This window comes from Morone saxatilis, unplaced genomic scaffold (genome assembly GCF_004916995.1).
Source record: "Morone saxatilis isolate NCDOM2014 unplaced genomic scaffold, NCSU_SB_2.0 Contig23, whole genome shotgun sequence".
NCBI classification, from domain to species: Eukaryota; Metazoa; Chordata; class Actinopteri; family Moronidae; genus Morone; species Morone saxatilis.
Window position 1 is genome coordinate 23,241,375 of NW_023339796.1, and position 15,807 is coordinate 23,257,181.

Consider the following 15,807-nt stretch of genomic DNA (forward strand, 5'->3'; position numbering starts at 1 on the left):
GGATTATCTACACACATTGCAGCCAAAATGTCATACTTCAATTCAAGAATCAATTGTTTTGAAAATGTGACTATATAAAAGCACATGCACACACTCATGGTGTAACAATGTCCAATTTTAAGTTCCTTAATGTGTACTGTTAAAATGAAATAAATCTGTGACTGTTTATTCATTTATTTGCTGTATCATACCCAGTATGCCCTGCTTGCACTGTTTCTGGCAGTAGAGTTCTATTCTTATCTGTAGCCTATCCTCTGCTGCTCTAATGACCTGACATCTCCACAGGGATCATTAAAGTTTCATCTGACCTAATCTAAAAACTGAAGTCCCCTTAAGCAAGGCACTTGTCTGCTCCAGTGAAGCTGCTCAGTGTCCATCAGTAGGAAATGTGTGTTGTACTGAGAAGCTGCTCGCAGGTGTCAGTGTGTGTGTGTGTGTGTGTGTGTGTTCATGTGAAGCACGATGCTGCAGGGAGGAACACATGCTCATTTAGGCCCATGTTAACACAAAGGAATATGTCAACCCGTGGCTACTGGATTGAAAGCAGCGAGTGGTGATGAGACAATGAGGTGATTATGCAGCAGTGGTGAGTTGTTATCTGCACAGTGCTGTCTGGCTTTTGCAACTGGCAACAAAAACAAACACAGCACCCACCTATTACATTGGTGCATGGTGATAAAAAAAGAAAGAGACAGAAAGAAAGAGAGAGAGAGAGAGAGAGAGAGAGAGAGAGAGAAGCTGTGAAGTCAGGACCTACAGCATCTGTTTGCACATCTATGAAACAAAGGCTGGGGATTAGTGTTTCATTTGTCTGTCATCCATTAATCTGTCCATTTACATCTGTTGAGTGTAACCTAAGGAGATGAGAACCAAGGAAGTTAGCTGTTTGAAAGTAAGAAAGCATGGCTGTGGGTGCTAATGAAGCAAGCACAAGCAAGAACACGCAAGACACGGATGTTAAACACTGTCCAACCAACTTAGCTACAACTCAGTGAGGTCTAAGTTAAACACAGCAGAAAGTCTTTTTGTCTGCGTTATCTTCCATAGAGAAAAGAAATACTTGGGATACCCTGCTATTTAATAAAATATATGTATTTGAAGGTAAGTAATGTAACTTTTATAGAATAGAATTTATAGAATTATTCATTTTAGTTTAGAATGGAAAATAAATGTCTAGACATTACACAAATATTAAGAACTGTATCAGATTGCATCAAATCACATCGAATTGTATCGAATCGCACCGTATTGTTTCATATTGAAATATATCGTCCCTGAATCGTATCGTAGCCCATGTGTCTAGATACGTATCAGATCGTCTTAGAAGAGAGAGATGCACACCCTTAGTATTTGGGTAATGATGTCTGATCACAGGCCTTTGCATTTCCTTGGTATTAATAAGCATGCTTGTTACCTCATTTATTGGTCACATTGTGATTGGATCTTAATCTACAAATTAAGAGGACTAAAAACATAACACTTACCAGGTCAACTTTGGTTTATGACCAAATATCTACCAAGCTAATGACTAATTCCCATCAGCCTCAGCTGTACTTTTTGTTTAGTGCTAATTATCAAATGATAGCAGTGAACACGCTAAACTAAAATGGTGAACATGGTAAACAAAATAGCTGCTTATACCTGCATTGTCATTGTGATGATGCTGACAGTTGGCTTAATGTCAAAATCAATGTGGATGTCATTTATAATTAAAACGTTTTTGTATTAGATGAAGCTCCTAAAAACATAATGGAAGGAAAGACAGGGCATCATTTTGAGGGCGAGTAGAGGGGCAAGTTTTCAGCCAATTACAACCGGCAAGCTTTGGAGTCCAAAATGTCACTTCATGTCCCTGATAACGCTGACTCCCAACTCTTGCCCAAATGCCTCTTGCATATTAATAATCTCGAGCACTGGAGCTATGCTGCTGGTATCAGTAAGATTCCTTATGTATGAATGTATATGTGTGTAAAAACCACTGTGCCTTTTGTGAGTTTGTCAGTTCCCACTGTAAAATTTCAAAAACTGTGTCTGGTTTTATTGCAAGCTTTTGGAATATTTCGGATGTGATGAAATAAGTGTTTTTAAAAATACGTCAATCAATTTTAAACAGCAGGTTCCAGTCATGTGTTCTGACACACCCTTTCATTTAAATTTTGATTACAAATTGCCAAATTAGCTGATCTGTCAACCTGCATCTGATATATTACTACTTTATCTCTTCATCTTGATGATACAACTGAGTTATAGTCCAACTTCACCATCCAACATTCCCTGTAAACTAACTGCTATAAAAAGTACAGCTTTTTGTCTTAATTAAACCTTGATAGACAAAGCCAGTCAGATTAATCCTGAGATTATTTCTTATCTTCGGAGCAGCTCCTCTGATAAATTCTTGTGTAAACTCAGGTCTGCTCAGGTTACAGCTAACCGCATCTTCTGTAGTGAATAAAACATGACACTGCCTTCACTGAGGTCTGAATCACGCTCTTTTCTGTAGAAGCAACTTGTAAAGAAATTCCTCCCTCTGAAGGTTAATCTTCATCTAAAAATCAGAGAAACTGTGCGGGTCAGCTGCAGAGTGAAAACTGTTTATTGAAGATACCGTAGGAAGACACTGCAGGTTTTATTGATCCACTTCTAACTGCCACAAACCATACCTCCATAACGAGATGTACAGCAGTGTCAGCACAGGAACTACAGATCACCCTTGAAACCAGTGCATCCATACAGCTGCTTACATTTGCTGTCAGAAAAACATCCGGTGTCTCTTGTTCCCTTTCACATCAGGTATTTTATCCATTGTTTGGGCATCATCAGTCCAAACTGAACACATCTTCTTTAATTCACAGAGGAGCCTGTTAAAAAATAAAAACCAGTGGTAGAAGAAGTTCTCAGATCTTTTACCAAAGTAAAAGTTCAACTACAAGAATATAAAAAAGTAAAAGTCATGCATTCAGAGTACAGCAAAATGTTCTTAGACTATGAAAAGTAAAATGTCTTCTTCTGCAGTAAAATATGATATATGACAATATTAAATTTTGAATACTGATGCATTAGTGTGTAAGCAGCATTCCACTGTTGAATCTGGTCAAGGTGAAGCTAGTTTGTAGTGTTGCCCAGTGTATCTGTGACTGCTTCATCCTTACTTTATTGCTGCCGACATGGATTGCAGTGTTGCTAAAGCTAGTGGTGGTGTGTGTCTGGGTTCTCCCCGTGTGACACCATTTCCCTCAGATTAGCCTCTAAGACGGAAGTTCTGCCCTCAGGCAACAGTGGCTATACTAATGTAATGTTATGTAATGGCGTCCCCAATTGCTTGCCGGTGTTGTTTAACCCTGTCATTGGAGGTATAGGCCAACATGATCACCAATGAGGCAGGCAAGATAAAACGGCTCATTCTAAGAGTAGAAACAATTTTTTTTAAGGTGATGTACACACTAAAACATAAAAACCTATGAATATCTATATTCCATTTCTGCCAAGTAGATCCTCTAATGTTACACACTGGACATTTTATCTTTAACAATGCATTGTTTTTGTGAATTGTGTTTTTTTATGTAACACCTTAATCTGAATAGTAACTACTAACTACATAAGCCACATGAATACAGTGGAGTAAAAAGTACATTTAGGTATGAAATGTACTGGAGTAGAAGTCGAGAATAGTGGTCAGAATGGGAAAAAACCCTTGAAAGTGTTCTTTAATCAGCTGATACATTTTAACAACTGCAATATAGAGTATATTTAATTTATGACTAATAGAATTTCATAATTCTGCCGCATTTATGGAGCAGTAATTGCAGTCTGTCTGAATGTGTGGAGCAGCCAATAGTGAAGACATCAGTTACAGAGACAAAGTTGCAACTGGAAAAAAAATAATAAAGGAAGATTACATAGAAATGAAGTACAGCAGTACAGACAGCCAGTGAATAAGTGAGCTGTGCCTCTGTGGATCCTGTCACCAGCACAGATCAGAAGGTAAAGTGGCACTGCACGGCTTCTGAAGCTGGTGGGAGTGAGCTGATCTCAACTCAGCACTAATCAGATTCCTTTTTAAAACTTCCCAAGTGTGTCCTGCTGAAACCCTGCACCACAAGTACAAAGAGGAGAGGATGTTTCCACAGCAACAGTCTAAGACGCTCATACTGGCCACTGTTGGAGCTGGAGTCGTGGGTGTTTAAATGTCAACACAGATAACATTTTTGTTTGTATATTGAACCTCTACCTGTTTTGTTTGGTTTTTTAATTCATGAGAAGGAAACTGAAATCATCTTTCTTTTGTCTTTACAATACAGGTGGAGCTTTTTTTCAGATGTGTGCTGGTGATTATTTGACAGCAGCGCCATCCGGTGGTATGGAAAAGCATTTCAGCAGCACATAATCTCCTGGCATTATCTCGCTTCCAATCTGATTTCACATCACTCCACACTAATGTCATGTGTCACTGAGCACACAGCATCTCTTTTTATGTTATCACTCAATTTATAATGGGTATTTATAGAGAGATTCAGTTAGTACTGAATCCAGATGTGTCTGAGTATGACCTCCATCTCATCTGAAGGCAAACATCATGACAAAACATGTTTTCATCATCCATTTTCTCCTTTATATTATGGAGCCAGACTTCTCACATTTAGCGCAATCACTGGAGGATGAATAAATGTACTTAAGAAAGAGTGCATATCAAAGTGAATTAATTCTATTCTCAATGTAAGTTGTATAATAGATGATTTACCCTCCACTCCATCAGATGATACTGTCAGGCATGACATACAAAAACATGAAGTTATAAAACTATAAACAATGATTAATGTTATTGTAGTTACCCGCAATGTTAAATATATATAGATCTGACGTAATGTAGTTGTTTGTATTATTGTATTAATTTAATTTTTATTAATTTTTGTCATTTTTTAATCTCTATTTTAATCTCTATTTCATCATTATATATATATAAATATGTCACCTTCCCTGCTTTTAATTTTTCTTTTCTTTTAGCGTCCACTGTAAAGCACATTGTGTTGCATGTTCTCAAATGTGTTATGTCTACATTAATTGACACTTGTTGATTAACTCATTAATTAATGTGGACATTGCCTGTCCCATATTTTCCAGCTACAGTCATGGTAATCCGCATTAGTCTGCTCACTGGGTGTATTTCTATCTGTATTAAGACTTATCTTAATGCCCAGTGACAATAGAGATGTTCAACCCAACAGAGGGAAGGTTTACTATGAGTACATGCAAGACATAACAGATATAATAAAGAGAAGACTGTTCCTGACTCCAATAAAGGTCCAGTGTGTAACATTTAGGAGGATCTATTGGCAGAAACGGAATATAATATTGATAACCGTGTTTATAATAGTATAATGACATGAACATAAGCACAGTTGTGTTTTTATTACCTTAGAATGAACCAGTTTTATCTACAAATGCCACGGGTTGCCTTCCACAGAGACCACCATGTGTCTACAGTAGGCCAGAACGGATAAACCAAACACTGTTTATAGATAGCGCCTTTTGCGTTTTTGTGAGTTTTTTGGGCACCATAGTTTCTCCTCAGCCTGTTCTCATTCTCAGGTTGTGAGATACAGACGCCAGCGGTGTTTAATTTGTTGCAATGGACAACTTTTCCGCCAGATACCACTAAATCCGACAAACTGGTCCTTTGACTGAAAACCCATTTAAGCCAAACACATACATATCCCATATCTTCTACACACAGACAGAATGAATCTGAGCTCAAGCTGCTGTTGCTTTAAAAACAACCAGTAAACCTTAAAATCAAGTCTGAATTCTTCAGTTGGAAGACGATTTAAAAAAGTTAACAAAAGTTAAATTGTCTTTTCTGTTAAAATCCAAGTCCCGTGTTCTGAACTGAACTAAAACACATCAACAACATCCTGATATGAGATGAAATAAAGAATTTAATTTTACAAAGGTAAACTAAAATAGAAATGGCTTAGCACTCAAAACACACAAACATTTCTCACATTGATGAAGAAAAACAAAAACAATTGAATTGTCAGTCGCTCAAAACGACTAAAATTATCTCATAAAATCTGCAGGCTTAAACTACTTATGTAAATGTGATGTTATTTAACTGCGGTGAGTTGTTTCTCTGATGAGCTGATGTTGATTTGGAAGTTCTTGATCAGTGGAGTCTGACTGAGGCGGAAGTTTCTCCGTAGTTTTCGTAGTTCACCACACCATCATCGTCATCATTATTCACCTGTGAAACACAACACAAACCACTCTTAACTGACAACTTTCACATCACTGACCCACATGTAACACAAGGAAATAAGAAATAATCTGACAACACCTGAACGCACCATCAGTCACTGTCTATCTGGATTCTTGGCTAATGGACAGCGACAGTTGAAGAAAGACGGGAAATGAGGGGCGAGACTGGCCCTCATTTGGCTGTCTTTTTACACATTTCTACATTTCTGCCATGGCAGAGATCTGCAGATGTATGGAGTCACTTTAAATCATCTCGGTACTGTATTCCCTATCGCCAAACTCCATCGGTCTCAGTGGCTGTTTGGTCCCAGTCCTGGTCCTCATTCATATTCCAAGCTACTGTAACTGCTAATGGAGAAGTCATGTGTAAAAAGACAGCCAATTAAGAAGCCCACCTGAGTGCTGACTGATAATTTATCTGTATTTCCAGCTCCAGCTCTTGGAGAACATACTTAGAGTTTTCAGCCATTAATATGTATGTATGCATTTACAGATTTGTCTACACATTACAAATCTCAATACACTTGCATATTTGAATACAGATTTGGAGATCCTTTCACGCATTTATAAATCTGATTATACACACAGGAACTGAGAGACAACTCTGCACTCACATTGGTAATAGTTTTGCTACAATTATAGCCCCATAGTTCGGCATCTTACTGAGTTTAAAACCTGCACAAACACAAACAGTGACATTCACAGTCCTGCATTACAGTAACAGTTCCCAGCAGCAGCTTATCATCATTTACACTGACTTACAGTCCCTGATCATTCATATACATTAACTTCAGTTTTTATTCTCAACTCACAGTGCTGTCATCAGGTGGTCTCTGGTTCCCTGGAAAATAAAGCACAGAGTAACATTTCAGCTCTAAACGTACAGTTTGTGTTAATCAGTGTGAACAAATGTTGGTCTGAATGTTCTCACCTCGAGCTCTGATGAGAAGAACAGTAATCACAGTAATTAGGAGGAGTTCAGCCACACGCATAACCAACATTATGTAGTTCAGAACAGACCAATCTGTAAGAGTTGTGGAAAATAAATATAAAATATAGCTATTAATGACAGCTGACGCCATGACACATTTTGAATGACAACTCCCTGAAAGGTACTGAAGAACGTTTGGGGAAATAAAATCTTTATTTCTTACCTTCTTGTGTTGTTGATCTTGTTGCATCTACACCTAAAAAAAATTAAAAATAAACCAACAAACTGTTAAGGGAGAAAACACTGTCATCCTTAAACTTTAAATCCATCAAATAATCAAAGGCAGTTTGTACACAGTCCCTGATGCATGTTCCATCTACGCAACAGCTGTCAAACAGGATTCAGAGTAAAGTTATGGTGTTTGAGTCCTCTTTACTCTTCTTTTTTCTTTGTAAAACTAAAATAAATACTGTTTTTGCACATTGTCTGTCATGCAGAACTGTTCGTAAATTGTCTTTCTTTGTACTTTATTGAATATTAAAACATTTTTGGATGCTTATTACCATGGTTGGGATTATTAACTACACATAATGTATAAATACGGGTGTGGTTTTTTTAATGATGCTGTTTCTGACTGCCTGATGTACATAACATTGCTTTCCTTCTACGTGTATACCCACCTTGTACAGTTAATATCATGGAGTAAATAGACCTGCACAATTAATTGCAATATTATCGAAATCGCAATACAGCCAGTGCAATGTCCAAATAGCAGGAAGTTAAATGTGTATTAAAACAGCCTTATGATGAAGTGTTGTAGTGCTGCAGTTCTATGGCCTACAGAGTTTGTTCTCAAAATGTAGGAAAACATTTATGTTTTATTTTATTTGTTTGTTTGGTACAGAACCCAACAAATTAACAAATCATCCCAATTTTTTATTCTTTTTTTCGGTGAAACTCAAAATTGTGATGTAAAAATGATAATTCCTACTAATCCTGAATCATATGGCAATCGCATTATTCGTCAAAATAATGGCGATGTTATTATTTTAACCATATCGTGCAGCCCTAGGAAGAAAACCCCTCTACCCAGGAACAAATAGGTGATGCATACCTCTACAACACTTTTGGATTCACAGAGGATGACTATGAACGCATTATTGTAAGAGACTCTCTGTTTGACAATGGGACAGAATCAATAGATGGCCATTGGCCAACAGAAAAAACTTCAGCATCTACTGTAAAATTCACATTCATTTACACAACAAGCAGAAGGGGTTGAAGAAGAAAGAGTGGGGAACGGCCCCCAGCCTAGAAAGGAGTGCCGGTGGATTGGTGGGTTGTGAATTTAACTGAAACACATATTCCCAGCTGTGGCAGAATGACACCAGCATTGTTATAAAACCTTCCAATAAAGGTGGTGCAATTTGCATAGTCAGATGTGAATTTCCATCAGAGAAACTGAACAGCAATTGTAAGATTTACTATTAAAAATTAGAAAAAAGTCTCAATTATAAGAAAGAACCTGATAAGAAACTCAGGAGAAATTACAAAAAAAGAATGTGAATGTATGAAGGTATCACATCCTATCAGTCCACCTGGTAGACCAATTGTTTCTGATACTGACTCACTAACTGAAAACATTTCTAGTTATGTAGATTTCTTTATAAAGCCCTTTATACTCTTCCATGCCATGTGCAGAACTCGAATGACATGATTAACATCATAAAGACAGTGGATGATCTGAGCATTGATGCAAGCTTTACTGTTTTCATATTTTTCTGAAATCCCTTACACCTAGGTGATTTTCATATAATTACTTTCCTTATACTTAAATTCAGTAACAATCTTACAGTTACTGATCAAACAATTATGTTGTTACTTGCGTTACATAACTTCATCAATAATCTACATAATGGCGTCCCAAAGAACAGGAATTTGAAGGCCACAGAATGTGTGCCATGACAATCAGGGGCACAAGGTACCCTTTAACATGTGTATGAGGCCAGAAAGCCTTTCTAACGTGTGGCTAACATTGTGAAACAGTCGCAGTTTGGTTAGTTTTAGGCACCAAAACTACTTGGTTAGATTTAGGCACCACCTTTTTAGGTTTGGGAAAAGATGATGGTTTTAGTTAGAGTAAATCCATAGCTGGACCTAACACACACCCCGCATGTAGACCAACCGATAGCATTAGATCTTTCAATCATTTTTTCCCTTATGTTCGATTTTTTAAAATATAAACAAAAGTCGTCTATAGGAACCCCTGCTTAATTTAGGTGATTTACGTCATGTAGCTTACGTAGCGTTAAAACTCAACTCAGCGTTAACTTAATGGTTTATGGTTTCACACAGGACACAAACCCTGGCCTCCTGGGTGAAAGTCCTCTGTTTGACCGATTCCTCCTTCATACACGGAAAGCCCGGTGCATTGAGCGGCGTGTCAAAATGTTGGTATTTGATGAACTGGGAAAGGACTGGACTGTGATATTATTACATCTGAGTGATTTGTATCCACATATTTACCACTTCACTGTGTGTCTACACTGTCCAACTGTGCAGTTTATGTGTTTATATGTTGTGTTGCTTATTCTAAACATTCTTATTCCATGTCAAAAACTGGCACCTACATTACCCACAATTCAACTCCACCGCAGACAGTGTGGTTGGACGTTCAGGTGTTATGCTAGTTGTGGTTTCCAGCACATCTAAACATGTTGTTTACGCCTAAAACAAGATCATGTGTCTATGCTCGTGGCTCTGTGAGACTGCACACAGGTACTAAATGCTACTGTATGCATGCTAACAGGGTCACATTGGCAATGTTAACATGTTAAACAGGTAAGTTTAGCCTACCATGTTCACCATCTTAGCTTAATTAAAATCTTTGATAATTAGTTACAAAAAGTAAAATGTGTGAATGCTTCTGCAGCTAAACCACTGCAACCATTACTGCTTTCACTACTACGCTGATAGATAGTCACAGTGCTCCTGCTGTTACTACTATAATACTTGGATTGGACTGTTTTTCTTACCTGTAGCATTGACAGAAACATTTCCCATCTCTAGTGTGCTCTCCACAATTTTTATCCATTCCCCTCCGGTTTCATGCGTCCATTCAGCTCCGTTGCATGCATAAACCCCTTCATCAGATGAATTCACTCTGGAAATCACTAATTCATACAATCCATACCTCCCAGGAACCAATCGGATGCCTCCGCTGGCGAAGCGCCAGGCAAACTTCTGCCCCACAACCACGTCTAACTGTGGGCCAAATGTCAGAATTTCCTCTGGTGTTGCTCCCTTCTTCACCAACCAGGTGATGGACAGGTAGGTGTGATGGGTGAGTTCTTGCGTGACCTTGCAGGACAGTGTGATGTCACTTCCTTCCAGGACAAATGAGGGCAGGGTCTTGGGGGAGACCCTGAGGGTGTTGGGCTTAACTGATGGGAAAAGAGAGAAAATAAACATGTTTGGACTACATTAATAACGCTGTAACACTTAACTTAAGGTAAATATTACTCAATACATATGTCAAAGCAACAACTTCAAGCTCAAGACACACACTCACATAGGAAAGACTATACAGGACAAGATACAAGACAAATTCTGTGTATTTCTATCAGACCATGCATGTTAAATAGTTATATAACATAGTGGAGAAATATTTGTAATTAAAGTAGCTGCAAAAAATTTAAATGTTAAAACCGAACGCTTCTGCAAAATGTTTCATAGTCATTTGTTTCCCTGCTCATGGCAACTACAGCATGATTATGGCTTTTATGGTTATATTTAGGCAAATCAAAGCACTCAGTAAAGGTTGAGGAAAGTCTGTAGACTTTATAAATTATTATGGAAGTCAACACTTACTTGAAGCACAAAACAGGGCATTTCTTTTCAGTATCTAACTACAGCTGTGACCTTTGCTCTATCTTAACAATAATGCTAGTGTAGAAGATGTGCAGTATCAGCATTGGGGTTAGGCAGGGTGGTAAATTATCTCTGTACTTGTTTGACTTGCTGTGTTTTAGGGTAATTTTATTATCATTCATGCTTTGTATGAAGATGTGTTAGTTATGTTTTATGTCTCTTTGCTGTGCTGGTCTTACTCCCATTATGGTGCTGTATATTCAGATTTAATGTCAGCAAGTGTTTTCTACTTAAAAGGTAAGGCAAGCAATTCCAAGTTATGCAATTCTTATCCAATACACGTCTTTTCAAAATTCACTGAATATCTCCTCACGATCCGCTAGCTTTCTGCTCTGTGTGTTTGTGCTGTTTGGCTCACACTAACTTTTTCATGCCAGCCAGGATTTGTGTGTCAGGTTATAGTACATTACTTTTCCATGGACACTTACTTTCTTTGGCAATAATGCAAAAAACATTAAAGAATTAGTCCATTAGTCCATTATCAACTATTGTTTTGATGATTTTTTGAAGCAGACACACACTTCTCCCATACCAATGAGTTGGACCTGATCCTCATAATTGCCACTGATGACGGAGTCAGTGCTTGGCGTTTGACACCAGTAGAAACCAGAATCCAGCACCTTCACCTCCGCTATCTTCAGCTCCACCATGTTGTCCTGGAGCCGCACCACCGAGATGTTACCTGACTCAACTCTATTCTTGAACAAGCTATTGGTGAAACTGTTGTCAAAGGTGGAGATTATTTTTATCCCATTCCTGTTCGCATCGCTGGATATCATCCATTCAAAATCCTGCAGGACAGAGTGGGATAATGATGACTGCCACGTCAAAAAGTCGTGCCATGCTACTCATTGAGTAAATTAAAAATTCTTTTAATAAAACAGGTTGAGGTAAATTAATTTAATAATCCATTTGGAGTTCCCTCGAAAAAAAGAAATCACAACTCATATTGACATAACAATTAAACAGCTCTGTAATTGCAGGGAATTCTGGGACCTAAAAGCAGAATGAGAGATGGACTAACGCATTGTTAGTTGGATCCTTTAAACTTCTTCTTGTTTAAACTTCGTACCACATACACCCACATGTGATGAAGGTGTAAAAGACACTTACCTGCTCATGAGGACCACCATACTCCTTAACTTCACATCTGATGGAGACTGGTTGACCCTCCACCCGAATTAATGGACCAGGAGACACTGTCACCACCCGTGCCATGCACCCACCTTCAGGGATGGAAAAATACAAGAAAATAACTCAGTTCATTAAGGTTTAGTAATGCAGCTAAACTGTGAGTTTCTATTGTTTTACAATCAGCGTTACGGGCAGAAACAAACCAGTGGACTGAGGCTGAATTTTTATGACGGTCCATCTTAGTGTCTGACTTTTCTAAGCAAACCCCTTCATGATTATTTTACAGACTTATTACATCCACACCCACATGAGAACAGCATATCAGTCTTCAACTATTTTAATAATAATCAATAAATTGTTTGAGTCCTTTTTAAAATAAAAATGTACTGCATTCACTTGATAAAAAAAATCTGATTAGTTTTTCTGAATTAACGAGCTATGTGAATCGTTAAATTCTAACCAAAGCCTACACCTGCACACCCAGGTGTGTGTAGACATGGAAGGACTGATTAGTTCAGTTCAGTCTTCTAAAAACTCTTAAAACTATTGTATTGTTGAATTCAGATATATGTTGCAAGGAAAACATTTCATGTGAATCTTATAAATAAGAAATAATAAGAAATAGCCATAGTAGTTTGTTTATTTGTGTTTAGACTGTTTCAGAACCAGTTGAAAACTCATTGTAGTACATTTTACTTCACTACATTTGATTTTTATACGTTTGCTACAAAGTGTAGGGGGGGAGCGTGGGAGAAGCCCCTCCACTGCAAATGCCAAGTTGCATCTGCAAGAAAATAAGCACCATCTATATATTGACTGAGATGCAATTGTCACTACCAAAACAGGGCTCAGTAGAGTTGGTCAGTTTACTGAGACTTTGCTTCCTGCAGGCCTCCACATTTCAACTTTGACCCTGACATGTGCAATTAACTCAGCTAAAGGTGAAGTGGGGATGCTACCTGCAGCTGGGATTGTGTGTGAGAATGTAGTGTGAAGAATGTAAGTGATTGTAGCTATGGGTGTTATGATGCTGTACTACAGATGTACTTATCCCGGTAAAGATTCTGATATTTCAATTCTGGTGCCAAATGCCGATACCAAACAACAGATACTACTAGTGCTCTCTTTCTACCCAAATTTAAAACCCTCACTGCAATTTGAATCCATCGATCTGGGGATCGCTGTGGCATAAAAAATGGCAGGCCATAATGAATGTCACTGATAGAGGAAGTGCTGAATTTTACTGACTTTGACCAAGAAACGTTATGGTTCATGTCATAGCTAATACCTGATCAGTTTAATAAGGTCAGTATCTGCACCTATACCAATACTGTATAGCGGAGTGACGCATCCCTTCACTATATTCACCACTGTATTCAAGTAATTGTTGAGCACATTGGGGACACTGCCTACTAGTAGGTCCTACTGGTCAAGAAACACGAGCAGTCAAAAGATCAGACAAGTTAACTAAACTTATTTGGAACAGAAATCAAAAGTAAATATTACCCAACCAATATTACCTCTGTTGCAATCATCCATTATTGTTGGTCCACGGTGGATGCTGAACTGCTACAGCTCGCAGACCTGTGTTTCTGCTGTAGAGCTGCTGCTGCTAGCCCTTTCTTTCTAAACTGAGTTTGCCTTTGGTAAATACAAAACAATAAAAGCCTTGGTAACAAATGGATTGGATGGAATGGATTCTTTCCACAGAAATACAAGAAATCTCAAACAGATACAGGAGGTGTTCAGTTTAAAAAATACATTTATATTTTTTTCATGTCTGAGACATATTCTACAGATATAGACATTGAAACTGTAGTCAAAGGTGTATCTGTTGTTGGTGCAATGTCGATATGACTCTGAACAAATCCGCTGATGGAAGAAATAGGTAAGACCTCGACTCTCTAGTGAATCGACGCTGGAGCCACGGCTGAGACATGCGTGAGACACACGCTCATGTGGGCATTATGGCTGCTCAAAACTGAAATAAAAAGCAAGACTTATTTCTAGAAGTCAGCTAAAATGTAAAATAAAATAAAGCAGCTTAGGTTTAAGGTGCTTCATAAACATTTTCTGTGCTCCAGCTGTTGTGGGCTTTTTCTGCTTGAGAAAAAAAAAACATAAAACCAACTTTATGTTTCAATTCCTGTTTACTATTTCTGTCAGATGCGGTCCAGGATTTACTTCCTTTCAGACACACCACAGGCTTTAATAAAAATGATATGGAAATATTATTGTAAAAATGTGTTGACATTACACATCAAATAAAAAATGTTCCGGCTTTCCTCTATATATTTTGTGATAAGTTCAGTAAATCCTTTCAGACAGATGCTTCTAAGCAGGATCTGGGAGTGGAGGAGATGACAGAGTTTAAAATACTAAAAAGTACCCTGGGATTATGGCACTTTTTGTTAGTGAAATCAGAAATGTATTGAGCCCTGGCATTTTTGACAGGCAGCTGCTATTAATGCAGAATTTGAAATGAGATCTGCAATTTATCTTGCTTCCAGCACCACTCTCCTTATTTCTATAGTACTGTTATTAAGCCACTGTGATCGTCCCTTTGTTACTCCCATCCCCAGTTTCCCCTAAATACTCACTGATAATAACATACAGCTGAACATGAGAGTCTTCACTGTGTTTTTGTGTTCTTTTAAGCTGTCTGCATTAACATCTTCAATTGTGACCAACTTTATAACCAGTAAACAGTTCTCTTACACAAGGCAAAGTGACTCCATCTTTAACTCTGGCAGTGAGAGAAGACAAACCTCCACTAACAGCTGTGGATCAAGGGGGAAATATTTTGAAATGATTTCAAATACGTTAAAATTAAGAATCTATTTTTCAAGCGAGACTTGGCCAAGGCAGTCAGCAGCATAAGTAGAAACACATACGGAGACTAAATAAGGAAGTCACATTACAAAAAGAGAAGTTTCTAATTATATACCTCCTATACAGAATCTGCCTCTTAATTCTTTAATTCTGGATTTAAAAGTATTTAACAAAGTACATTAATTCAGTTCCAAGCCCTTCCGCAATCAACTCCATGCCGAAGGTGCAGAACTAATGCCCTGGTTCTGATTTCCTTATGGGCATTTGGGACAAAGAGAAGAAAGAAGTTCTGTTATAAAAACATGGAGGTAGTGTGAGAGGTAGTGTGTGTGAGCATATGTCCATTTTATTTGATATAAAGGAGTACCAATGTAAGTGTCTATGAGTGGCCAGAGCCAGCCATCCTACCCAGCTCACATGACACTGTGCTACTAAAGTTTTAAATAGAAATTACAAAAATTCGAAACAGAAACATTCACAACACTGTATTATATTTTATGTTGTCTTACCTGTCCTATGAAGCAGCAGTATCAGAAATAAGGACATTTTAATCCATCTTAAATCAGACATCCTGCTCTCTCTGTCAGTGCTGCTCTTCTTCACTAATGCTTAGGTAGTGTTTCAGGAAGTGGTTTTGCAGTAACGTGCAACAATATAAAGATACATAAAAAAAAAAAGTGTCTTAAGTGTCTGTGGTGTGTCAGTGGTTAGTGAGGTGTAAGTTCTGA

The 15,807-nt window shown here is 37.9% G+C and overlaps 1 protein-coding gene and 1 long non-coding RNA gene across 2 annotated transcripts; both read right to left on the reverse strand.

The window, feature by feature from the left end:
- Positions 1-6,892: 6,892 nt before the first annotated feature.
- LOC118334809 lies at positions 6,893-7,304 on the reverse strand. Its single transcript, XR_004797034.1, has 3 exons — positions 7,184-7,304; positions 7,065-7,093; positions 6,893-6,927 (listed from the first exon to the last, which is right to left on the reverse strand). It is a non-coding gene; the product is annotated as an uncharacterized LOC118334809 (long non-coding RNA).
- Positions 7,305-7,395: 91 nt separating this feature from the next.
- Positions 7,396-15,686, reverse strand: LOC118334848 (immunoglobulin superfamily member 8-like). The gene is made up of 5 exons (XM_035670920.1): positions 15,589-15,686; positions 12,227-12,339; positions 11,646-11,904; positions 10,219-10,626; positions 7,396-7,439 (listed from the first exon to the last, which is right to left on the reverse strand). Exons 1-5 carry the CDS (start codon positions 15,647-15,649, stop codon positions 7,396-7,398), a joined length of 885 nt encoding a protein of 294 aa, XP_035526813.1. The 5' UTR covers positions 15,650-15,686.
- Positions 15,687-15,807: the final 121 nt, after the last annotated feature.